Source organism: Gymnodraco acuticeps, unplaced genomic scaffold (assembly GCF_902827175.1).
Source record: "Gymnodraco acuticeps unplaced genomic scaffold, fGymAcu1.1, whole genome shotgun sequence".
Classification (NCBI taxonomy): domain Eukaryota; kingdom Metazoa; phylum Chordata; class Actinopteri; order Perciformes; family Bathydraconidae; genus Gymnodraco; species Gymnodraco acuticeps.
In genome coordinates, this window is record NW_022992150.1 from 572,950 (window position 1) to 600,913 (window position 27,964).

General features: G+C 40.6%; 1 protein-coding gene across 2 annotated transcripts in view; it reads left to right on the top strand.

Annotated features, from left to right (window-relative positions):
• Nucleotides 1–27,964, top strand: part of spns2 (spinster homolog 2 (Drosophila)) — a 74,985-nt gene that overhangs the window by 32,173 nt on the left and 14,848 nt on the right. For both annotated transcript variants that reach the window (XM_034204102.1, XM_034204101.1), the window contains exons 3-10: nucleotides 12,921–13,057; nucleotides 16,918–17,069; nucleotides 19,631–19,697; nucleotides 22,171–22,310; nucleotides 23,365–23,520; nucleotides 23,807–23,996; nucleotides 26,074–26,139; nucleotides 26,587–26,685. In XM_034204102.1, the coding sequence (XP_034059993.1) occupies nucleotides 12,921–13,057; nucleotides 16,918–17,069; nucleotides 19,631–19,697; nucleotides 22,171–22,310; nucleotides 23,365–23,520; nucleotides 23,807–23,996; nucleotides 26,074–26,139; nucleotides 26,587–26,685 (1,007 nt within the window). The remainder of the gene's footprint in view (nucleotides 1–12,920; nucleotides 13,058–16,917; nucleotides 17,070–19,630; nucleotides 19,698–22,170; nucleotides 22,311–23,364; nucleotides 23,521–23,806; nucleotides 23,997–26,073; nucleotides 26,140–26,586; nucleotides 26,686–27,964) is intronic.

Here is a 27,964-nt window from a genome sequence, read left to right on the forward strand (position 1 = left end):
TTTACGTGGAGATAAAAAACCATGAATAATAAAGCATTAATTCTGTGTTTATCCTGTCATTCAAACAAGACGCTGGAGAGGGGACGGGGCGTTATCTCCATGTAAATCCTATCGGAATCGGATCGATCAGGCTAAACTAACCGGTAGCTGCTCCGTCCACACTCCACAACAACGTCATACATACAGACATAAATAAAGCAGCGACTGTATTCGCCATGACATAGACAGTCTGTGTTTTGTATATGTTTAACTTTTGTCCAGTTTGAACAGATATGAGGAGCTGTGAGCTCTGAGTGTGTGCTAACAGCTAACAGCTGATGTGTTGGGCGTCATTCTTGACTGGCAGCAAAAACAACCAATCACAGCAGTGCTTCTATGGCTGGCTCTGTCCATTCACAAACAAGAAGTGTTCTCCTAAGGAAACCCTTTCCGTCCAATGTGAAATGCTGTGGGGTTTTGTGAAATGCTGTGGCGTTTTGGCGTTTGTGAATGCTGCGGCGCGTTTGTGAAATGCTGCGGCGTTGTGAAATGCTGCGGCGTTTTGTGAAATGGTGGCGTTTTGTGAAATGCTGCGGCGTTTTGTGAAATGCTGCGGCGTTTGTGAAATGCTGGGCGTTTTGTGAAATGCTGCGGCGTTTTGTGAAATGCTGCGGCGTTTTGTGAAATGCTGCGGCGTTTTGTGAAATGCTGCGGCGTTTTGTGAAATGCTGCGGCGTTTTGTGAAATGCTGTGGCGTTTTGTGAAATGCTGTGGCGTTTTGTGAAATGCTGTGGCGTTTTGTGAAATGCTGTAGCGTTTCTGAAATGCTGTGGCGTTTTCTGAAATGCTGTGGCGTTTTGTGAAATGCTGTAGCGTTTTCTGAAATGCTGTGGCGTTTTCTGAAATGCTGTGGCGTTTTCTGAAATGCTGTGGCGTTTTGTGAAATGCTGTGGCGTTTTCTGAAATGCTGTGGTGTCTTGCACTTCAGGGCCACCGTAAATGGCTATCATAATTACATGCCACATTTCAAACTATAATTATGAGAGTTAAATTATCATTACACCTGGGTAAAACAGAGTCCATTCTCTTCGGTTCGAAACATAATCTCAGCAAATCCGACGACTTCTCAGTTGCAGTGGGTGACATTATTGTCACAAGTAAGAAGGAAATTACATACCTAGGATCTATTCTTGAGGCAAACCTCTCCTGTGACAAATGGCATCCAATGTAATAAAAAAAGTCAATCAAAGAACTAGATTCCTATACCGGATCTCCTCTCTGGTAAACAAAAACACCCTGAAAACTGTGGCAGGAGCACTCATTCAATGGTACTATGACTATGCTTGCACGTCATGGTACCATAGCACCTCCAAGGCGCTAAAAATAAAACTTCAAAATCGCAAAATAAACTGGTCAGACTACTGCTTGACCTTTCATCTAGAAACCCACCTCACCTCTGCCCACTTTGACAACCTAGGATGGCTTAGAGTAGACGACAGAGTACAGCTACTTGCAATGGGCCTGGTCTACAAGATCCACTACACCTCTATGGTACCCATGTACATGTCAAAATTCTTCCCAAAGGTCTAGGAATACCATGATCATAACACCAGAGGGAGCTCCACAATCATGTGAAACCCAGATTTGGCACAAAAAAGGGGGAATACACGTTTCGCAATTATGCCACATCAAGGTGGACGCTCTTCCCACAACTGTAAAGGAAAGTAAAACTATACTTACCTTCAAAACCTCTCTTAAAGAGCACCTTCGGGGGGAGAGCATTGCAAACTGGCCCCGGTAATGGTACAAATCTCAACCGGTCGTTCAATGGACAGCTTCCCCCCCCCCCCCCCATCTATGATATACTCGCATTTTAGACTCTGTTACTAACTGTATATCTTTAGACTTGGTATGTCTTAAATGTCCGGTTAGGATGTATTAGAACGAAATCTAAAATGAAAATTGTAAATAAGCAATCTGTATGTAAAAAACCACCTGTATGTAAATTGTAAATAAGCCATCTGTATGTCTTATATGTCTTAAATGACATGATGAATTGGAAATGGGGGACCCTGATGTAAACAAGACGAAAGTCTTTCTCTGGTCTGCATCCCCTTAATAATTGTATGTTTTGAGCTGTACTGTACTGTACCCAATATACAAGCTGTTAATAAACTTTTCAATCAATCAATCAATCAATCAATCAAAGGTCTTTCAATAATAATGCATTTTTAAAAAAAAAAATATTTGTGACAGTGAAAAATCCCATTATCAGTTCATGTATTTATTTATCCAACAATGTTATTGAGTGTTAATAGTTTCATTTCAATCATTTAACATTATGTATTCATACTACAGATAGAGACAAAAGCATATTGTAATAATTTGCATATAGAAATGAATGACAATATTAAAATAATGACGTTCAAACAAACATCCGCTTTACACACATTCTAATAATAATAATAATAGTAATATATTAAATACATTTAAAAACTTTTTTTTTAAAAATGTAATAAATATTGAAGTATTCAACACGTATTATCAGTACATTTCAACAAGTCCTCCAACACATACGACCAAATAGGTCGATTGTTCAAGCGCTTACGACCTATAATCACGTTTTAAAGTTTTCGACCTCTAGTGCTCCCGTTAAATGCAAACGTTACACAGGGTCGTATATTCACAAATAACCTGGAAAATCCTAAAATGTATGATAGTTTGGCCATTAAAATGCTTTTTGAATAGATTTCTAGCGAGAAGTGTATATTGTACTTTCAGAATCCACATCCGTTGGATGTGTAGGGTCTATAGTTTGATAGATTTTACGAAGATTATTTGAGGTCTCGCCAGGAGAACGTGTATATGCGGCAGCGTCCATGTAAAGTTAGCATCAACCCTCACGGGGTGAAAACAGTATTTCCGGTCTCGAAGTTTTCATAATAAAACCGTATTCCCCTCACTGTCAAATGATTTTAAAACTATATCTGCAGTACTCATCCACTAAAAAACATCAGTTTATCCTTGTTAATTATACAACATTAATTGGTTTAAATTGTGTACAATGCTTTTGTGTTTTTCCCATAGGCTTTTCCCTCTCGTTCTGAGAGACACATTTCTTTTTTCAGAGGTTTTGATAGGCTAAAACACCTACCTACCCATAATCCTCAGCTACCGTTCAAGCTTGGTGATTGGATGTTTTAGCCGCAATGCACGTTGGGATATGGTGTTTATGCGATATGAAATCCGAAAACATTAAAAAAAATAAAATAATAATAATACTTTATTTCGAGTGTGCTTGCTTTTCTTTTTGGAAGTCATCACATAACGGCATTGTAATACACGGTTCGCCTGAATTCAATATTACATATCTGCTGTAGTTCTTTATTTATAGAGCCCTGATGAGAAGACCTTTGGACAAACTGGAAGAACTGCCACAGAAACTTAATACGTGACGTGGATCATAAATATATCAGCAATTAAACAACATCTTCAATTTCTTTTCACACAATTCGTCTCCTTGCAGTATCAACACCAATTCGGCTGACTTTTATATTTGATCCAATTGGTAGATAGGCTATATTTACACCATAATGGTGCACAGCTGAGTTGAGAGAATAGTCAGGGGTTTTGGGTGATGGGAGATACATCTATGGAATCAGAATTTCAATAGCTTACCATTAAATGACGGATATACCTTTCTATCTGTGATGTTTTACAAATCAGATATGAATGTGTATACACATTAATATCTGATATATTACATTATATATATCATATATCATATATATGATATATATATATATATACATTATCAACTATAATAGTTCTATAGAACTACAATATGTGAAATATTATAGCAATATCCTGTACAATTATGTGAAAACATGAATAAAACTACACATCTTTAGATGTTATATATACATAAGTGTCCTACATGGCATTGTTTGCTGTGTGTTATTTGTAACATCTTCAGAAACTACCTTCCCAACTCCTCATGCAGTTGACTGTTACAGGTCTATACAGGTTCATGGTACAATGCATAAGCTTCAAATCGAGAGACTGAAACAGTATTTTTCTTTACCGTTCTGTTTTAATTTCACAATAAAGTTAATAGTAATATTATGTTTTATATTATTATGTTTTATTAACTAGACCACTGGTTTTTTAACCCGCACCGCCTAGTGGTTAAAGCACGTTATTGAATTTTGTTGTTGAATATGTTATATTTGATGAAAACATTTAAATATTAAGAGTAGCCTATATACAAAATAGGGGGAAAGTAGAAGATCAATGACAGAAATATAGAATAGAAAATATCAAGAAGATATAGTGATCTCTACAATAAAACAGCTAGTGGAGGACGTCCAAAGATATTAAAGGTGGGGTAGGTAAGTTTCAGAAACCGGCTCGAGATACACTTTTTGTTATATTCCATGGAATGCTCTTAACATCCCGATAGCAATGAATATCTTAAGTGCTTTGACAAAAAAATCCATAAAAAAAATTCATCTGTGGAACCCGTAATACTGTAAAAAGTACAACCAATCCATTTAGCCGGCCCGGCTAAACGGATTGGATTGCCGCCCTGTCTGTCAGCCTTCCATCTCGTGCACGCACAAATGTATCTCGTGCCCTCATTGGGCGTGCCGTCATTGGGCGTGCATTGCAGCAGTACTTCAATGACTCGCCAGCAACAGGCGGCCACTTTCACCAGTCTGCTGACGTCATGTGCGCGTTCATGTGTGTTGGAGGAGGTGCTCTGTAAGGAAGTCTAAAGGAAGGGGCAGATTCTTTTCGGCTGTGTACTTTCAAATTTTAGTGCACTCGAGCCGGTTTCTGAAACTTACCTACCCCACCTTTAATAGGAGGATGTGCAAAACAGATAAAACTAATAAGGCTTTATTTAAACATTAAAGTTGGGTATGTAATTATTTCAGAAACACTTTTTGTATGAATGAATATATTAAATGCTTTGACAATAAATACTAAAATGTAATCTGTGGAAGCCGTTAGTACTGTAAAAAAGCACGACCAATCATTTTAGCCGGCCCCGGCTAAAATAACTGGATGGTCTACCTGCCTGTCAGCCTTCCATCTGTGCACAAACTTATCACGTGCCCTCATTGGTCATGTGCACGTTCGTGTGTGTTGGAGGAGGGGCTCTGTAAGGAAGTGGCAGATTTTTTCCGGTTGTGTATTTTCAAATTCTAGCGCACTCGAGCTGGTTTCTCCAAAATTACATATCCCACCTTTAAAGAATTCTTTAAGTTAAGGTCTTCTTTTGAATAAGAAAAACACTTTGGGGGTATCAACAGATAAATATGAAGTCTGACAAAGTACTTAACGTCTAATATATTGCATTTTTATTTTTGGCACTTGACAATCACCTTCCCTGAATTTTACTCAGGTGTAACTAAAGTCTGATTCAAGGGTTGTTTATATTTCACATCATTAATCAGAATCTGCAAAGTAACTAAATAAATGTAGTGGAGTATAATACCAGGTTAACATCTGAATTGTAGTGGAGTAGAACAAAGTAGTACATGCTGCTGTAACGAAAACATTTCCCAACTTGGGATCAATAAAGTATATCTTATCTTATCTTATCTTAAGATGATCGATGGCTACTGCCATATTTGCAAAAAAATATACGGGGGGCTGGACCCGTTCGAGTCCAGTTTTTGGAATCGTCTGCGCGTGGGTACATTCCATTTTCAAAGAGCTGTTTGACGCTCGGCGTAACCTGTCGCACTGCCACTCCAACATCCAATCACAGAGCTTGAGGACTGATCACGGGGTTTGTAAAGCAAAGCGGATGTTGTAGTCCCAAACGATAGCTGAGGATTCTGGGTAGTGTAGTGTCTTCGGAAACTCTGTAGTGTCTAAACTCAGAAAAATCGATTAGTTTCTCCGAATCGAAGGTTAAAAACACAAAAGCATTGTACACAATTTAAACCAATCAACATTGTGTAATTAACAAGGATAAACTGATGTTTTTTAGTGGATGAGTAATGCAGATATCACTGTGTAATCATTTAACAGTGAGGGGAATACTTCCGGTTTTATTATGAAAACTTTTAGACCGGAAATACTGTTTTCACCCCGTGAAGGTTTACGCCAGGGGCGGACTGGTCATTGGGAATACCGGGAGTTTCCCCGGTGGGCTGGTGCTGTGTGTGGGCCGGAGTGCCAAAAAAAAAAAAAGATTCTTTTTTTTTTGCCTAAATCCTACCGGCCCACATTTGTAAGTGTTCCGGCCCAGCCCAGTGGGGTGCGGCCAGGGTTGGGTTGTACCGGAATACATGTAACGGTGTTACGTAATCAGAATACAAAAATCAAGTAACTGTATTCAGCTCGCGTTACATTTGAAAAACGAGTAATCTGATTACAGTTACTTTCGTAAACATTTTGGATTACTTATTGGAATTATTGGTGGAAAGATTTCCTCACAACATTTAATATTCATTACTAAAGGTACAGCCGAATCATCACAGCGCACAAAACCGCGCAGATGGACCAAAAAGGGGAGCGTTTGAAAAAAATGTGCGGGTCCGCTCAGTGACACAATAACACCGCAACATGGAGGAACAAAAGTCTGCGTTTAAATTGTGTGTGTGTGTGTGTGTGTGTGTGTGTGTGTGTGTGTGTGTGTGTGTGTGTGTGGTGTGTGTGTGTGTGTGTGTGTGTGTGTGTGTGTGTGTGTGTGTGGAGAGGTGTGTGTGGTTAAAACACATCAGCCACACCGCTCTTTAGCCTTTCTAATGATTCTGAAGGTAAACACAGTGAAGGCGGTGCGTGAAAGGCGGTGCGTGAAAGGCACTGCGCGCTCCTCTTCTCAGAGGCTTAGTTAACCCTCCCACTGCCTCCTGGTGCTGCAGAGATTTCATGAAGTGAAGGAGGTTTTCCTTCTATAAAACAGCTGTGGGCAGCAGATACTGTGAGAGTCACAGACATGAATACATAGATCAAGGCAGACTGGTGCACACACTCTCCTGTTTTGCCAATCCGGTGCTTAAACAAATATAGCTCTACACCCCTGGCCGAAATGTCCTTAAAATGAAGTCTGAGTTCGACATTTTAATTAATGTCCTGCCAACACTGGCAGGACAGAAGGCGACATGCCCTTTCTAAGCCATGTCCTCACATCCCAAGCTGCATCCCCAAAACGTTTATTATGTTGTTACAACAGGGTTCAGGGGGAGTGGCTGTACGGCTGTAGAAAAGGGGGAAGTGATGTCTGACTCAGAGGTCGCGCGGCTGTGGAGAAGAACGTGTTGCCCACATTCTGAGGGGGGAAGGGGGATGTCCGGTGCCTTGCTCAAGGGCACCACGGCAGGAGGTGAACTGAGACCTCTCCAAGTAGAAGTCCACACTCCAAATGTAGGTCTGGTCGGGGACTTGAACCGGCGACCCTACGGCTCACAGTCCAAGCCCCTACTGACTGCCATAGATTTAGTCCCTAGTGTTGCTCTCAAAGTGCACCAGATTGATGCATTTAACTTCAACATTTAAAAATAAATCTTCCCGGGGGAGCTTGCCCCCGGACCCCCCTAGAGGAGGTGAGGTCCACCACCTGCCCACACCCTCTGTTAAATTGTCTCACCCACATTGAGGATGCTTCCTACGCCCATGTTTTATTCCATGTGTCAAGTCAGGCAAATTGGGTCAAAATGTTATTGCATCAATGATCTGTTAAAATCACTAAATATATGCTGTAACTATTTTGCTCTAGGCAACTCAAGGTCTCAGGTAATGTGATTACTGTATGAATAATTGTCCAAAATAACATAAAATGCATAGGGTTTTTTGTTAAGTAACATACTTTAGTCGCCGGCCGGCCGATACATGCCGCGCATTAAGTGGGCCTGTCTGTCAATTAATCCCCGGGCCACTTTTTCCCCCCAGTCCGCCCCTGGTTGACGCCAACTTTACATGGACGCTACGGAAAGACGTAGCATAAACGTTCTCCTGGCGAGACCTCAAATAATCTTCGTAATATCGATCAAACTATAGATCCACTGGACGTAGATTCTAAAAGTACAATATACACTTCTCGCTAGAAATCTAATCAAAAAGCATTTTAATGGACAAACTATTCCACAATTTAGGATTTTCCAGAGAGGGTTATTTGTGAATAAACGACCCTCCGGATCGTTTGCAATCAACGGGAGCATGTTGTTTCTTACACGACCACTAGAGGTGCTACACTTTAAAACGTGACTATGGGTCGTAATAAGCTGCTCAACAATCGACCTATTTGGTCGTTTTTTGTAGGAGGACAGGCTGTGAAATATATATGTTTGGTTTGCCTTATTCATTCAGAGAAATCCTATGATTTGTTTAATGTCATACAGTAGGTGTAGGACATGATTTGGAGCTCAGTAATAAAAGCTGCCTCTACCACACTGAAAATGCAGCTTGAGTCAGACTGTCTGAACAGAAGTCAAAGCTGACCATTGTTCTATAATAGAGGTTATGAAAACTTTCCCCCCCTTTGGCCCGCAGTGTAAACAAACACAGTCTCAGTCTCCTCCAGACTGCGACTCCTCACTGGTAGGGCTTTCCTGCTGCATATTTGTAACATGTGCACTATTTATGAGAGATTTCCATCTTTGGTGATTAGCCAGGGCTTATCTCTGATGGCACAGTCGAGATCACACGAACACTTGGACTCGCGGTGTTCCACTGTACAAACAGGAATAAGCACGACCAAGACAATGGTGGTCGGTTTAGGAATGTGACTTGTGAGGACAGGCCACATATTATGCGTGTTATAAATTCAAGAGCTGTTTACTGTGTGCCAATCAAACCTGTCTATTCATTCAACTGCTAACTAATTACGTGTTCAACAGAGCGTTTAACGTGTTTTAGATTAATTAATTTGACATTATCCACTGTAGTTTGATTTATGAAAATGTAACTTTTACAATGAACATTTCTAGTTTTGGGTGTGACCTGGTATCTGTGAATACTTATTTGTAGTCATGTTTGTTTGTCTTCTATACAATGTCTAGAAATACTCTGAATGGCCAGCAGGGGGCAACTCCACAGGTTGAGAAACGAAGATTGAATAGAAGTCTATGAGAAAATTACTTCTCTTTTGATTGGTATCCTGATTAAACATTTTCCTAACGATTTAATGATCTCCACAACTAGTTTCAAGTCTTCTCCAATACATTTAGAGTAAAATAGACAATAAAGGCGGGGCTACCTTGTGATAGGTAACACTGGTGTTGTCCAATTTGGGCAAGTTATTGTCTTACAACTTTAACCCATTCACAGTGTGTCTTGTGAAGACTCGTGGGCATTTTTTTTTTAGCATTATTTTAATTTAAAGAAAACATACCAGATCCATCAAAATGATATGTGCTCAGAGGAGGGAATCATGTTCTCCAAGCATGACGGATGTCTTCATTGGGCCCTTGTAGAATTGCGCAGCCTTGACAGAGAAGACTGACAGGAGAACAGTGGGATGTTTTTTACAATTTCTTTAAAGTGACAGGGCATTTCCTTTAAGATCCTCTATAAAGGTTACATGTGAAATCAGTGTGCATCCGGTCTCAGTAACAACATGTGATATCCTCCCTAAATCCAAATCTAGAGCACAGCAGGGATGTAAGAGCCGACTCTGATTAGAAATAATTTAATAAGAGAAAAAGATGCAGCTACGCAACCCGATTGAGTTGAAGGGTGTACCTGTTTTTGCTTTAAATAAACAACCTGCCAACATTCCTCTATGCTTCTTGTCAAATAAAAAAAGCATGTGTGACGGTAATTCATCGTGTTATTATTCTGTCAGTTAAAAGCAGCTTCTTGTCAAAATATTTATCTGACACGTGCCCTTTTGGGAGTTCAGTCAACAATGTTTTTTTACTAGATTTAAACTAAGAATGGTATTAGAGACATGTGTTTGTTCTGCACCAATGATTTATAAGGGTTGGCATTATCTCTTTCCCCAGCTTTGTTGCTTACTGAAGCTTAACTCATACCATTTATGCAGGATATTAAAGAATATACACACAGGGCTCCCTCGTCATGCTCAGAAAGCAGCAAGGTTACAACTAAATAAGTGTGAGCACACAGCGAGGACATGATTTCATTCGTGCTGACACTGCTAAGAGGTGATAATGAGCCTCAGTTAAAGGGCATAGCTTATCAACAAATCACAAAATAACCTGGAATAAGAAACACAGAGAGAGGGGGAAGGGTGGTCCTGCTAATGACTTCTAATAGGCCTGTTAATGATATGAAGGTATGTATTTCTATCAAGCTAGCCAAGGAGAGCAATGATCTCTGGCCCCTGGCTTTTAAAAAACCCATGTGGAACAAGCTGGCTGTGGCTGATAGTGGACCTCTCCCTCATTTTATCTCCAATGCACTGCAGAACCCCCTACTCTGTGTGTGTGTGTGTGTGTGTGTGTGTGTGTGTGTGTGTGTGTGTGTGTGTGTGTGTGTGTGTGTGTGTGTGTGTGTGTGTGTGTGTGTGTGTGTGTGTGTGTGTGTGTGTGTGTGTGTGTGTGTGTGTGTGTGTGTGTGTGTGTTGTGTGTGTGTGTGTGTGTGTGTGTGTGTGTGTGTGTGTGTGTGTGTGTGTGTGTGTGTTGTGTGTGTGTGTGTGTGTGTGTGTGTGTGGTTTCCCCAGCAGTGCCGTGGCTGCAGGGTAAGCTAAAGCTCTTGAGAGAACCGGACCTGCACTGAGCAGTCTTCACTGTAATTTAGTGTTACACAACAAACCTGCAGCACAGCCACATAAATGCTCACATTGAAGGCTGTCGAAAGAGAGAGGAAGAGGGGGGGGGGGGAGAGAGACGTGAGGCTGAGAGGGAGAACATACTGAGGGAGAGGGACTCATTATGTGAAATGAGCAGCACCTGTGAAAGCCCAAACTGTAATTGATTCATTCATTAATAATAATTCAAATTAGACTTTAAATTACATTTCGCTTCAAGATGACACAAAGAGGCTGAGTAGGTTTATTTTAGCCGTTTTGGTATTTCCTGTATAAAATACAAGTTTAAATATTATACGGAAAATATATTTAGACCTTTAGACCTAAATGTCTAAATATATCACTGTAATATGAATTGACATCTATATACACAATCATTTTACACTATAGTTCTTTAAAACATTGGATTACATTGCAGAATAAGCATTGTTTGGAGCTTAATGAGTCTACTCACAAAAGCGATCATATTTTGAAATTATTCCAGCATCAAATCTATTTATATTATGTGCATGTTTCTGCACCAGCATCAGAATAAAAACCACATTAACGTAAAAAGTAAAGAAAAAAGAAAAAATTGAAAAATAAGGTAAAGAAAACTGAATAAAACAAGGGTAATGGTAGCATAAAGTCTTATGTAAAGTTATGATTTACATAATGGTATTGAAGCTGACAAAATTAGGCCATCAAATAAATAAAACGTGGTAGATTGTATAACCAACTCTTGCATACTTGCTTTTATAACATTTGTTTGGGGTAACTATTCCGCATTATATGATTACAAAACCACATCTTTTCATTTGTATCAAACCCATATCACATGTTCATAAAGTTATGCTTTATCTGATTAATGCCCCCTTATCCTGTTGGTTGGCCTGAGATGTGGGATGGTGATGTCTTATATAACCCCCCCCTCCCCATTTTTCTCTCTCATGTCTCTCCTCCCTTCCTCTTCTGTATGTTTATGCTGATGATGTGTCAAAACACTTCAGCCTGCCTCCCTTAGTGCTGTCAGGAGAGAAACATTTTGCCCTCTCCCCTCTGCAAAGACGCGGAACACAGTTTGAGAGCATTAAAGATTCAGCTTCTGTTTGGGTTGGTCCTCATAAATATTGACTAAAAGCCCCGAGAACGAGAACTAGTTGTCCCCTCAGCTGCGGGCAATTAGGGAGGAACATTTTTTAAAGCGCTTGTGTTCTTTCATGGGACATAAGTCTGGTTGTAAGAAATTAAGATGGAGGAATTATTTATGACCACAAGGCCACCGCAGTCCTCTGGTGCTGCTTTGTGATATATTGCTATTAATCTCCTTGCATCTGTTCACTTTAATTGTAATTTTTGACTGTGTAATCTACTTAATTTCCAGCTGTCTTTTGTAATTTAAACTGTCTTTCATCTCCATATTACTTATATTATGTTTTTTACAACTCCTGGTGAAAATATATTTCTGTCCTAGGTCAAAATATAACTTATAGCAGTTTTTCAAATAATCTCTAATAATCAACAACATACCTTATATGTCTAAAGCAAAGGCAGAAAGCCATAAATCAATATACTCGAGGTTTCCCATCAAGGGTCTATCGCTCTATTTCCACAAATCGAATCACTCACGACCCTCATCACCTTTCTCAGAGACATCCCTCAGTGCTGTATGATCTCTATCTAATATTCCCCTTGCTAGGTTTCGTGTAGTATGTCAGGTTATGAAGGATAATGGAATCCTAATTGGTTGTGTTGAATGGAGGTGTCCTCTGGCAGTCCTTCAGTGTGCGTCTGGCTGACTGCTATCACACAGTCAATCTGGACTGGGTCTCGGCCTCATAAGGGGACCTGAACGCTGAAACACTTGTCTGGGTCCAGTTGGAATTCAAGTTATGTTTGTGGGTCAACCCGAAAGATAACACCCCCCTTATCCCCGTAAAAAAGAAAAAAGGGAATGGGATTTTTCTGGTTGATTTTGGATTAGGGCAGAAAATAAGCTCTATGGCAATCACAGGATACCCACAGTTTTTGTGAAGAAAGATAATCCTCACAAATGAACACCACTTTTAAGATTTGTTTAAGTGTATTGCCAGGAGTAAAAAGCATTTAATACTTGAAGCTGTAAATAGCTAAATGCAATACAAAGGCTGAGACACTTATGATTGCGTCTGTATTAGTCATTTTATGTCACTATATGCAACTAATATTTTCTCTTCTCCTTCCTTTCCGCAGTCTTCATCTGCAGCTTCATGGTAGCGGCTCCCATCTTCGGTTACCTGGGAGACCGCTTCAACAGAAAGGTCATCCTGAGCTGTGGCATTTTCTTCTGGTCCATTGTTACTCTGTCCAGCTCCTTCATCAGCATAGAGGTACGACACTGCATGAGAGAAAGTATGGCAGCACCAGAGCTGCAGTCTTATTCTATTAGGCAGCCGTCACTGTGACAAGCTAATTATTCTGTTATGATCTGGATATGCTTGATGTTAAGGCTAGTAAAAAAATGACACGCTCCTTATGTTGAACACCCGCTTTGCCTTTGTAGACATTCTTTATGTCCCTCCCTCCCTCTCCTACTGGCAACTAGCCAATCAACTAATGAAAGCCCATGCCTCAGACTTGTCTCAATTACAACTCTTTAGAAGATAAGGCTCTGTTGTTTCACTGCCCCTTGACAAGTGGATTTAGATTGGATATCTCTAAAAGTCCCTGTGCGCTGTTGAATGCATTAAACAATACAATTATTCCCGGAGTGGGGGGTGGGGTGTCCCGCCGTCACATTACAGTAAAAGCCTCTGTGCATGCGGCTCGGGTAGACCAAACCATTATACAGTCATGATGGACGGTCTCGATACAATTCTGACGATCTGAAGTCGCTCCACAGGCAGGGATGTGTGGCATTAAAAGCTACATGAGTTACATGTATGCGGCATGCGGCCTGTCTGCAGAGCAGTGTCACGAAATCCCGCAGTGAGTAAGCCAAAGCTCTTCAGCCCAGAGCAGTGGAAGGGAACGACAGCTTGGAGATGTCTCAGGATGTTCTTAAATACTCTATAGAATTGTCTGCTTGGAGACAAGATGGCAGCCATTCCCCAAGAAGGAAGTTGCTTATGGCTAAGATAAAAAATGAAGGGCCTCTTCCGCTCCGACAGATGCCACAAATGCCGCTGATTGCTGATGAGGAGATGGGATCCTCAGCTCCTGCAGTACTTTGCCCCCAACTTTAACTTTCCCCTTTGAGACATAATCCTGAGAGTGACAATCAAATGGGACACGAGTAGAGGGCTCTTATGAAACAGCTGTCGCCATGAGCGATGAAAGACATGACGTGTAATGAAATGTTAATGACCACTTACAACTGAGTCCTATCATTACACATTTAAGACACTGTGGGGCATTTTTGAGTGATCTGCAGCAGACTCAGAGTTCAGATCTTATGTAACAGACATTTGCCAGTGCTTAAAAGCGAGATTCCACCCTTTTCTCTGCACGAGCACAACAGATTATACTCGTAAAATGATCACTCGCATGGCATTTGAAACACATTAGTGGAAGTCTATTTATATAAATTCGTACCCAATGGAAACATGATTCATGTCATTACATATTATCTATAAAGAGGGTGAGACCAGGATAATGAATGTTACGGTCCAATCTCTCTGATTCATGATCCTATCAAATCTATAAAATGTTACCTTCTATAGTCATCACATTTGTCCAGTGTCAAGCCTTCTAGGCCTTATTAAATAATGCATGCATTAAAATAAACTATCTATGTACTCTACAATTTGCATAGTGGTAAGAATTGTTATCTATAACTTATGATAAGCATTATTAGGATTTGCCTAAATAGCTTATAATCAGATATTTGGAGCTACTGAGCAAATGTCTGCATGCTAAGCCGCTATAATAGGGTGATTCACACTGTTAAACATGGCTGTGTTCTGTTGAAATTGTTTCAGATGTTCCTATTACCTCCCTTATTCTCCTTATCAAATCAGAATGTTCTGCCTTGACAACTAACCTAATCTTTCTGGCACTTAGAAAAATACTTTTTGTTTATTGCTGCTTGCATCTCTTTTCCAATTGGTGATGAAAGTCTGGTGACCACACAAACAAAAAGCACTACCATTACAATCCCACGAAACGACGGGCCATTAAAAGAAGAAAATAGACTGACTGTAAATCATTCAAAACAATGTGACAAACAGAAAGATATACAACAGGGAGAGCTCAGCTGTGATCAATCATGAACACAGCGGCTCCCACATAAAAGAAGAAACAAACAATTTAAAGAGAAAGTTCAATCAAAATAGACTACATATTTGTTAGTTTTTTTTCTTCTGTAGTGCTATTTATCAATCTAGATTGTTTTGGTGTACGGTTCTGTATGTTGGAGGTATTGATTATAGAGATGTCTGCCTTCTCTCCAATATAATGGCGCTCGATGGCACCCGGCCTGGTGCCCAGAGCACCAAAGAAATTGATTTGAAAAACTCAACAGCAATGTGTCTTTCATAAAAACATGCCCAGTTACTTAAGATAATCCACAATACCTGCTGTGAGCAGTTTAATGCAGGAACTAGCAAGCTAGCAAACTACAACTGTTAGGCTAGCCCAGTGTTGCTAGGTGAGCTAGCCATATGCTTCCATTCATCTGCGTGGTGAGACAGTTCATGAGTGTAATTCGGTAAAAAATCAAATGGTTCCTACAAGAAACTGCTCACAACAGGGTTTATAGATTACATTAAAAAGCAGCGTATTTTGAGAATAAAACATTGTTGAAAAGTATTGTTTGGCGCATTGAACACCACAAACTGGGTGCCATTTAGTAGTCTTGGAGGAAAGGCAGACATCTTTATGGCCGATATCTCCAACTCACACCAAAAACATTTATATTGATAAATGGCACTACAAGTAAGAGGAAAAATATGTTTTCTTGGATTTGGGGGAAGATCTTCCTTTAAGGCAAATGAAAAACAATTAAACAATAGGTGTAAATACCACAGCAGAGGCTATTTATTTGTATCTTAAATAGGAGGTATTTGTGTGTGTATTGTAGTCTCCAGTGCATGTTTGATGGCTGTGTGTATGACCCCATGACATGATGTCACGTCCACCAGCGTGAAGCCTCTAGTGTCGGCTGAGAGCTCGGGTCAGCAGGGATCACCGTTTCTGCTCTGCGACCTACAGAACCATCATCAATCTCTTTTAACTGCTGACAAACCCTACAGTGGTACACCTCACCACGCTCCATCATAGCACACTCTCACATTATTAGGTCCCACATTGAGCATTTTTGAGGTGGAAATATAAACATTTCCTCCGTAATGTAAGGAAATAATAATGTAAGAAAATCTACGAAAGCTACCAAGTGAAAATAATACAGTGTCCCTTTACTGAAACATTAACAAATTGCACTAGTTCTACATGAATCTAATAATAATCATGGGACTAATGGAAAAAATCAAGGGCCAATATTTGCAGGATGAGTCATTCCATCCAGGTTGGACAGGAATCAGATTACTATGTATCTTCACAAGCAGATACCAGAGTCTGTATCCAGTGAGTAGTGGTTTCCATGGAGACAGTTAACAATCCAGCTGCCTACACAATTGCCCCCGCTAGTGTGCACGCTCTTATTAAAGTCTTTTAAGTATTCATCTTTTCATTTATCACTTTATTACTTCTGATGGAAGATAATATGCCATGGTAATTCAATACAGCTAAATTGGATTACACATTAAAATGCTAATGTGAAGCTACTTGACAATTTCATTAGGTACATTTATTTTGGTTGACCAAAGATAACCTCCTTAACATTTTAGTGCAACAACATTTTGGATGTCTTGATATATGACAATAGGCAATATGTTTGCCTAGTTGAAAAAGGGTGAATGTCTAAGGATAACATGGACAAATATTAAATGTAGCCAGGAGATCATGAAAGACTGCATAAGAAGAATATTTTTACCAATATATTTCTACCTCTGATTATTTTATAAATAATCTCCTCGAGAGTCAGACGATATGACCACATGGGAATGTGTACACCTGCTTAGTATTATAGGAGTATAGGTAGACTTAGACCGTCTATACTGTGCTACACTGAAACTTTTCTTAGGAAAATGATTTCCGACAAAGATAAATAGCCGTTGGGTATTTGACAATGTGCTCTGACTCTGAGCTTCATAACATAACTCATATTTCTTTTTTCTTTTTCTCTCTGCAGTACTACTGGCTGTTTGTGCTCTCCAGAGGCCTGGTGGGTATTGGAGAGTCCAGCTACTCCTCCATCTCTCCCACCATCATAGGAGACCTGTTCAATAACAACAGCCGCACCATGATGCTCTCTGTCTTCTACCTGGCCATCCCACTGGGAAGGTAAGTGCCAGACGGAGAACCACATTTCTATATTTAGAGGTGTTCCTGTAGACATTTTATGAAACTATAGCTTAGTGCTTTCATCCAATCCAGCAGGTTCTTTACATGTTAAATCCAAAGGAGAATGAGCATCGACAATTTAAATTATCCTCACATAGAAAAAGGTCAGGCTAGCTCCTATCTGGCTCTTTATTTTCTCCAGACACACAAAGAGCCCTCTGTAGAAAGAAAAGTAGAACTTACAATTGGCTGTGTGAAGCTTAAAGGAGGACGAGAGGCTTGTTGGGTTGTGGCGTGGAGCTGTGAGAGTATAGGTATTATTAAGCTCAAATCCCCTGCCTATTCAGTTCATTCAATCAGAAAGAGGGCCACAGGGAAAAAACAAACAAAGCCAAGTAATAAAAGATGAATATACCGGTGGATGCCACTTGAGGTTTATCGTTTTATACAGTGCCTAACAGTATGCGTCTGAGCAGCAGCATCCTGCAGTGTTTTCCAGCTCCTGCACGCAGGATCACAGACAAGGAAATGTTAAGTAAATAGGGAATATGCTGCTCTGTAGATTGTTAACATAAAAATCGGTTGGCAACTTCCAATTAGTTGCATTGTTAAATAATAGGTTGATTATTTTCTTGATTAATGAATTAGTTAGAAAATGGCATTCAGTGTTTCCTTGAAGCCCAACTTGATGCCCACAAATGTTTTGACCAAAACACAAAGACTTTCATTTTTTTGTAACAGAAGAGTAAAGAAACCTGCTAATATTTACATTTAAGAATCTGTAATCAGAGAATGTTGAAATGTATTTCTACTCAAACCATTTAATTAATTACACAATAGATGACAATTCATGTAATAATTTACCACTAATCAATAAATCATTGCCGCTTTATTGCCGCTTCTATTGGCTGATTCGAGACAGTTGGACAAAAAAGGATGTGAAGTCTAAACTGAGTGGTTGTGTAATGCCAAAATGTTTGGGTCACAGTAAACTGCCCAGCAACAGAGACAATAGAAGGTGAAAGAGTGGGTCTCAGTAAAGTGCATTCAAACATCCTATTCAGTCTCCCACTTGTTTGTACCAAGGTTGTTATGACCGTTTCCAGGAAATGACCTCAGGAATTAGACCGGATTCACAGGAAATGGATTCCCCTGCTCTCCCTTTCCCCCCATAATTTAAACTTGGCCACAGAGACAGCTTTCTGTGCCGCGCCGGTGCTTGATCTGAGCATATCTTTCATGCTCCAGTTTTATTGTGGCTGTTGAACTTTCCAAACACTCTCTGGGTCAACTCTGATAAAATTAGCTGTTAGTCACCCACTGGAAATATCATATGCTGTCCGAGCCCATTTATACTGCTGTGTTATTTTTGGAGATCTAATCATGGAAGCAGACTGTTTCCCCTTTGCTCTGTGTGTGTATGTTAAGCCAGTTAAACATGTTTTGGCCATTTAGCAGCCACTGCTGATAAGAACCCACTGTTAAGTCATTGGCAACATTTGCTTTTTATCTGGTTAAATAAAGGTAAAATTAAAAAAAAAAAAAAAAAAATGTAAAACAGCACCTCCTGAGGCACTGTACATGCAGAGAAATAGGTTCTCTGAAAATCAGGAAGTCTGACTGACTTTTACTGGCTATTTCTAGTTAAGGAACTACAATAGGATGGGTGACAAATATAGTGGGAAAACCACATGAAATGTCTAGGTATTTAGTTACTACATCTTTAGTACTTGAGGTAAAGGAACACCATATTTTTTAAAGATACTCCCGCATTTGGTTTGTTTATGATTGTGGTAAGGTGGGCTGGCACTAAAAATTAAAAGTCAATGTACAAGAAAAATAATTTTCGTCCAACAGTTTTAAATACGAAAAAGGCAGTTTATTATCACATAAAACAGAGACAAGTAGGAAATAGCAAGCTGGAATCAGATGTTCATTTTTGCTTTAATAACGACTAAAATGAAATAGTTCAGGTTATACTGAACACAAACAAATATCTTTACTGCATTGTTGTGTTGAGATTATGACCACAGAGTTAGTTATCTGTCCTTCAGTTTACTCTACAAATCTTCTTTGTCCTTCAAATGCTGATGCTATCCAGCAGCGGAGGCTTATCACAGCATTAGGGGCGCTTTATCTGATCAGATCTGGCAACATTTTCCTCAAAGCATTTAACTGCAATGTCCCTGTATGTACAAGACACGCTTAAACTCAAGTAAAATGTGGTAGAATTCAATAACACTGTGACAACACACAGCCTCTAGCCTTCTGACAACCGTGTTACTGGAGCGCTCTGTTGGCTCGTGGGCGGTACCTTTGCACCTGCATTTCGTGCACGAATCACACTTCCATAAATAGACCAACGAGATAAGTAGCTACCGGTGGTTTGATCAGTTCATCACTGTCATAAGCCCTCCATGTCAAGCAACACTCAACGCCGCAAACAAAAAGGATATAGGCAGATGTGGATTATGGGCTCATTTACTTTATATACTGTGTACTGGGTGAAGCAGGTTATGAGCTATTTATATGATGTGTTGTGTCTTTCTGTCTCTCTGCAGTGGGTTGGGCTACATCCTGGGCTCCAGTGCCAAGGTGGCTGCAGGAGACTGGCACTGGGCACTGAGGGTAAGGTCATCCCCCAACACTGCACACAAACATGGACACAACTTTAGACAGATGAAGAGCCCCTCCTGCAGGGCTCGGCATTGAGGACTGTCTTGAATCTGGGGTCAGAAGGGTCAGTGGTGGCAGTAGCACCTCCGGGATGGGGGGGGGGACAGCCCTGACATTGTAGGGAAGTGACAGAGCAGAGAGAGCTCAAGGCTCTCACATACATCCACATCATCAGCAGCTCAGTCTCCAGCCTCCTAAAAAACCCTTTCTAAAATATAATCAAAATAATGAAACATCAAACTCACTCAACGTCACCTTATTGACGTTGAGTGACGTTCAAGCTAAAAGGCTGTGTTTTGTAATGTTTTTCCGTCCTGATCCTAAAGTGGATTTGCATAATGTTAAGTTACGCTGTGCTAATTAACATTAGTGCTTAGGTTAGCTCTAGGTATGTTGCTTTAATCATTTAAAACATGTGTTATGTTTTAAACAAAAGAGAACAATGGAGTCCATGGGTGGGAAATGACGCATTTCAGGAACAGATGCTTTTCAAAGAGCGCAAAAATCCCTTGCAACAAATAGCCACCTACATACTGTATGTTGCCAAAGAAGGCACCAACCTAGCATGAAGACACATTTTTTCTTCATACTGGCTCAACATTGAGATGGTTCCATTTTAATTAAAGGCTGATTCAAGCTCTCAAGAAAATGTATCTGAAGAAAATTGGTGAGATGTCCAACCTTGATAAGGTATTGCTTTAACAAAAAATCCATATTGGACAGTTGTTGTTATTTTTGCAGTAGCACACTTACTGCATACTTAAAAGCAGACACAAGTGTTAAGTCAGGACCATAAATCACTGTTGTCATAGCATTTCTTTACAAGGACTCCAATGAGTACCTGAGACAAAGCGTTTAGAGGCATACCAGCAGTAATGGAGAGCACCAATGAACGGTCTAACGGGACTCCCCAGGAGCAGCCGACTTTGGGGTCAGCTTTTAAAAATCCTAAAAACAAAGTATGACCTGACTCTCATGAACCGACATTTTAAAGGAAGACATTAAACATTCCCTCAGCATGGCGTGGAGGAAGGGATTCCTGGAAGTGACAGCTCCCTAGGTTTAAGGAAACAGGACACACGTCCATTTCTTCTTGTCTTTGTGGGGTATTAAAAAAAACAAAGAGCGGGGCAGTTTGTTCCACAGCAGCCACAATGACATTCCAATAAAACAATCTCAAAGCCAATTAATCACCGGTGTGGCATGTAGAGGAAAACAAATACCAAGACATGAAACAGATTCTGTGAGGCGGTATCCTGCTTTAAGGAAAAAAACACTGCAGCGCTTCCGTTTGTTTTTGCCCAACATGTTCCAGCTACCTTGTTTTGCGAAATGTAGTCGATAAGAAAGAATAGGTGGAGGGGGGGGGGGGGGGCCATGCATAGATACAGTATGAGGAGCAGGAGAGGGCAACAGCTAATTTGTTTGATTACCAACCATCCATGCAGGGAGTGTCTAATGGGCCCTGTGGGAGTGGGGGTCAAAGACCACAGACTTCTGGTGTCTTGTTGAATAATGATGAGGGGACATGAGTGCAAAACTTGTCCAAAACAAAGCAAATATTAATTTTATTTAAAATGAGCCCGCTCTGTTTCTTCCATTAGGCTGCCTCTCGCTGAAAGCATATTATAATACGCCGATGTGGATCCAATTAAGTTGCTCCACACAAGTAGAAGGAGAAAGGAGACATTATAGGAAAGGAAATTATCAGTGCTGTGTTATCCCGCACCTGAGACCATACCCACCGCATTGAACCGCATAATCAGCAATGTTATGAGCCACATCAAACTCAGAATGAGTCCCTCAATGGAAAACCAGTGCACACATACACACACCTACACACACACCTTTTACTGTACCCCAGTAATTGTGCATATAAATGGATTTTATAAGCTACAATAATATAAAATGATGAATACCCCTGACAGATGAAATTGTTTTGTTTTTTTGTGAGCAATTTGAATTACTCTACCAAATCCTCCCCCACACATCCCATCCTGCTTTGTGTCCTCCACACAGACACACACATGCACAAACATGCTACCTCAGAAAGGATGATAGTGAACATAATAGCAGGTGGGCACTTATAAAGGGTTTCACCTTGGTGCAGAGCTCACAAAGCAGCTTTCAAAGCCCAAAAGCTCTTCTTGAGTCTTGTATGCTGATGCGCACAGAAAAAAGCCCCCCCCACACACACATAAATGCACAACAGAGTAAGCAGAGGGAATGTTCTCGGCTCCAGAGGGCTTGTATAGGATGTCAGGCGTATCGGCAAACAGTGGCCTTCCATTCAGATTGTAAACACACTTTTCTTTGTCCTGAATCTCATGTCTGCCCCCCTCTCAACCACACACACTGTGAACATCGTGTCAGGGAGATGTGTTAATACGATCCAAAGCCTCATATGTCTTTCTTGCCCTGATAGGTGTCCCCAGCTTTAGGGATCATGGCAGGAACCCTCATCCTGCTCTTCGTGCCCGAGCCAAAGAGAGGCGCCCCTGACCAGATGGGATACATCAAGACCCGCACCTCCTGGCTCTGTGACATGAAGGCACTCGCCAAGAAGTAAGGCCGACTATCCCTTTTAGAGAACATACAAGGTTTAGGAGGTATTGACCTGTTAACCTGTTCAGAGATTAGGCCCTAACATCGTCTATTTTACCCCAATAGATAAAATACTGTATAGCCAGGCATGCAAAAAAGAAAATTCTTCACATTTTGAATATGAATCATCACATATTTGATCTTTTGTACAGGCGTTTTTATTTTGTATACAAATTGGATTAGTCCATTAAAGTCAATCATTAAGTCAATCATCATCAAATTAATCAACTATTTTGATCATTTAAAGGAATACTTCCACCTCAAATGATATTTTTGTATCATTTACTCACCCCATTTAACCTTGAATCCTTAAAGAAGACTTTGTTTTTCTCGCAAAGTTGATTATTTTATAAATGTACTTAAGGATAAATATTCTCTTAAGTCATTCAAAATGCTGAACATTAGCTGAATCCAACTTCTCAAATGTTTAACACAGTTGTTCTTTTTATTGAACACGCTTATTACATAAACACATTCACTCCTGGTTAGCCTATACTAGCCATTAGAGGCATAGGAATGTCTACACAGGACACAGTGAACCAGTATCATTCACTCAGCAGCTCTCTGCAATACTGCTGAACTGTGAAGGCAGCTTTGCATCCTGGACACTGTAGGCCCTTGTTATTATATGACCTGCGGGCTAGACTCCTTTAAGAAATGTTATAAACTCTACTGAGATGTTGCCATGTACATTTATGAGAGCTCAGTGCGACTTTTAGCTTTACACAGTCTTCCACATTCACAACCAATGGAAAGTGTTAAGTGTTATTGTTGTCTCCTGAGTAAAACTGTCAACTTTAGCTGCATATGATTTCAGCACCAGAGCTGCTTTAAATTAAAATATTCTCACCTGCAAGATAATGCTTATCTTGTATAACCTCTCTGTTATTAGATGGGATTTACAAAGAGATAGAGACGGAGAGAGTGTGACAGAAAACAGTCGCTTGTTTATGTTTGCCTTTTGTGAGCCAAGATAATCACTTGTTCTAATCGCTTTGTTTCTTTGTCTGGCTAGTCGGAGCTACGTGTTCTCCTCCCTGGCATCCTCCTCGGTGTCCTTTGCCACTGGTGCGTTTGGTATGTGGATCCCTGTGTACCTGGCCAGAGCTCAGGTGGTCCAGAAGACGGCAGAGCCCTGTACCACTAAGGAGATTTGCAGCAGCACAGACAGGTGAGAGGTTAATGACTAAACACATAAGACAGGCTTTGAAGTCACTGGTGTAATGTGAAACCTAGTAAAAGAGAAAGATAACCAGCATTGTGTTCACAGCTGGATGACCTGGAATTAACTACAATAGAGATATAGCTGTACAGTCTAGTTCATCTACAGGGAAAAACGCTTATAAGATCACGGTTAAAACAGCTGCTTGCTAACTGAAACTTCCTTTTAGTGATTGTCTACAAACTTGCATGGAATATATGTTTAATAACAGTCTCTTCTCTGCTCTCCTGTCCAGCTTCATCTTCGGGGCGATCACCTGTGTGACGGGTCTGCTGGGCGTGGTCATCGGGGCGGTCACCACGCGCCTGTGCCGCCAGAAGACAGAGCGAGCCGACCCGCTGGTGTGCGCTGTCAGCATGCTGGGCTCGGCCATCTTTATCTGCCTTATCTTCGTGGTGGCCAAGAAGAGCATTATAGGAGCCTATGTAAGACTCACTTCCTGTCACTATTCTGTGTATAATATGTGCGACAGAGGAACTTTAATCAAACAATGGAGAGGGGTCGTGATAAGGACACATTTTGCTTTCCTATTTCCAAGAATCAACAGCGCCTCAGTGAGAAATGTCTCTCTACAAAGAGTGATTATGTTAATTAAGGATTAGCCTCTGAGGCTGAGAATTAAAAGGGAAAGTCTGGTATCCAATCTAACAAGAGAAGGCTTAGTAAAAGCTCATCAGGTGGAATAAAACATGTTAAAGACACCTTGCCTAATGCCAGATCCTCTCAGGCCCACAGGCAGTGAGTGGGTGTCGCTCCTCATAATGTGTAATTGAAGGTTAGATTGAGACAGCCTCAGGAGCCGCTGCAGGTAGCTGAGGCTCATACCTCATCCAGCCAAAAGTTAAAAGTCTCAGGCTAATGCCCAGAGCGCGTGAAAGTCTGATTGCCTTGTGAAGCAGGAAAGGGTGCAACTTAAAAAACCCTGCCCTGAAACAATGCACTCCGAGCTAAGCACCAATTTTCTCACTCTTATCAGAGACATGGGAATAGGAACTGACTCTCAACAACTTGGGCGGTAATACTGCTGGAAACTGGAAAAGATGGAAAATATTTCCCTGCGTGTAAAGGAACTTGCTAACCTTGGCATGCTTGAACCCTGACTTCCTTGCTGTATATGCGAGGTGTGTTCAAGTATGTAATCTTATCTTGGACAATGTCTGTTATAGGACTGCGATAACATGCCATTTCAGTCAACAAAGCAGTATTAAATAATAACCTTATTAATTAATTGGAGAATGCTGGTGGAAACAGCTTTTTAACAAAGTAGTTACTAAATGATAAATCACTTGCTTAACTGATGATTTTAATTTAATAAGTTCAAATATTAACTCAGATAAGATCAAAAGCCCACATTTATTTATTGTTTGACTGAAGAATGATTTGAGACATGAGGTGCTGAAATGTCCATATTCATTATTAAATAATTACAGATCCGTCCAACATTATTTTATATATAATATATTAATCTTCTTATTAACACATTTGGGAAAGATTTTTGCTATTAGATTTAGCAATAAGGGTTAGCCGATTATAGCCCCTTAGTATTGAGATAAGTAGAGATATTTTTCAAACAAGTGTAATAGAAGTTCAATCAAACAGGCTGTAACTTTTAAAAGGTTGCCTTCTTCTCAGACTAATCTACTGTAAACTATCAAATGATCGTACAGTACAGCAGCAGTTGTAAGTGATCAGCTCAGGTTTCATGGCAAGCACCGACAGATGTGTCATGTTATAAGGCGTGACGCAGCTGTAACCAGCGACCCTTCGCAGCTGTTGTCTCGTCAACACACAGCTAATCTGAGGAAAGGCCGGGCTTCTCTCTTCTTAGGGGCAACACGTCGGTCACGGTGTCTGGTTCGCAGCTCTCAGGACAGACTTGTCTAAATCTCCTCTGTCAGACTCCCTCTGTAGCTTTATGTGTTGTACTGTAGATCTGGCCCACTGGCAGAGGGGTTATTCCCCTGCAGGAAACACACATAAACCTCCCGTATTAATCCGTACCAGACGAAACCTGGCAATACAGACATACACAGAGATTCCACTGCAACCAAATCCCTCTGGGTCTGTTTCTAAGAAAGCAACACTAGCTGGAACCGACCCGTGTATATACAGTAGCCTACATGCACAAATAGTTCAGTGTATATCCAATCCATCATGTTATTTAAAGTTTCTGTTCCACCCATTCAGAAGTGGAACATAAATTAATATAGTGCAGCTGGATCTAAACTTAGGAAGTGTTAAAATATGTCCTTACAAGAATAAACAATCCTTATCATCCTGTGGTGTTTTTCAGCTCGTGGGCCTGAAATGAAGGCCTCCATGTATAATTGGGTCACTGCATAATAACATGTTTTTAAACCACAGCAACCGAAGCACTTTTATTCAGCAGAGGATTCCCACACACAATGCTGCACAAAACCTCCAGGTCTGGTTACCAGTCCTTTGTGCAGTTGATCTTAATTAGCACCTCTAAATGGACCATTCTTTTTCTGCTTCATTTAGGTCTGCATCTTCATAGGAGAGACGCTGCTTTTCCTAAACTGGGCCATTACGGCGGACATTTTAATGGTAAGTACTGGAAACCTATACCTATATAGTGGGTCACTGGAAATTCCCGCAAAAAATGGCGGTCATCCAATCAGTCAGTTTTGATAATTATGTAAGTGGGCTACAGTTTGGGTGGGGGATGATAATTACTGCTCATGGAAACAAAAAGGGGAGCCCCTTCTCTCGTGTATGGTTTGGTATCTTGTGAAGTGAAGACTTAGACTTTCAGTAAGGTGTACCAACCAGTGCCTGCATTTGTAATCAGTTTGGAGACTGGGGTGAGTATGTAGAGAAAGAGATAGACTCTGACTGACAGATATGCCTGCGGTGTTCTGACCCACTGAGGTGGGCTCTGCGTACATAATTGAAGGCAGCACGAGCCGTTTTAACATGGCTGACTGAATCTTTCTACCTGTGTCATCATCATCTCATGTGGATTTTTTACCCTCCGTTCCTCTCTGTGTGCAGTTTGTCGTCATCCCCACGAGGAGAGCAACGGCGGTCGCCTTTCAGAGCTTCACCTCGCATCTCCTGGGTGACGCAGGAAGTCCGTACCTGATAGGCCTGGTAAGATTTCTCCAGAAGAGGATGTTTTCTTATCCCAGTTCGTAAAACCCTTCAGCGTTTCTGTGAGCACCTTATACATGCACACACCATGTATTCAGATACCAGTTCAGCGCTAGCTTTAAGTGGGCCAGTGCAAAGTGAGGTACAAGAGGAGCTTTTAGCACACGTCTCGGGAGGGCTGGTGAACAGAGTTGTGATTTCACCAGCGCTCTTCAGGCTGTCAGTGGTGTTTTCTAGTAAATCAGGAGGGGCCGGTGTTGCTGTATCCGATTGGTCAGGAGATGAGAGAGAGTTGTTCTTACTAGGAGGCTAGGCCCCTCAAGGTCAGAGTCAATCAACCCACAACAGCCCCCTTAACCAAACAAACCCAACCATCTAAACTGCATGCATACGTCCAGGAGGCCAGATTACGAATGCTGCTTGCTATTCAATGGACTGTAAAACAAGATCCACCGTCAATCAGCATACTTCTTATTCCAGATAGAGAATGAACTATTCAGAAGTGAAATAGTAACTCTGTGGAGGAATGCATTCTGTTTGCCTTTTTTGGGAAGCAATATACAACACGCAAGTGTGAAATTACACCCATATGACAATCTTTACATCATATCAAGCTTTTTAAATAAGTATTTATGATGTGCCAGACAAGAGAAAAGACTGCATTAGTGTCATATGTTTACATTGTGTTTTATTTGTTGTGCCTCTGGCTCACAGCCTAGGTAATTTTTACAAAGGCAAAGTGGAAGTGTTTGATTAGTGAATCAAACTGATCCTGTAGATGCTCTGTCGGGTCCTGACAGGCTGGCAGCAGACGCAGCTGCTTGTCGTGCTGCATTCAAAGTATACTGCTTTTCTTTTCCTCCTTAAATGGAGATGTTGAACTATTGTTGAATCCAGATAAAAGGAGCAGTAAATTATCTCCGAGTACTGACAAGCTCTTCAAAAGACTAAACAAAACTAGTATTGAAAAAAAATCAAAATCCTGGGAAGAGAATCTGGCTCCATGGTGCTTTTTGTAGATCAAATAATACCCACTGTCATCTTCTATTCTACAAATATACTATTAATACATCAAGAGTTGCAGTCATTTGAAATACTGCTCATTCTGGATCACCCCAATTTAATTGATATGTTGAAAGCAGTTATTTAAACTTGATTCATAGAAAATATAAATACAGCAATTATGATATTTCATTTTGCCTATACAAGATTAAGTGCACTATATACAGGAAATAACCATTTGCCTTGTAAAGAGCTATTGGTGCAATGTCTTGACCAA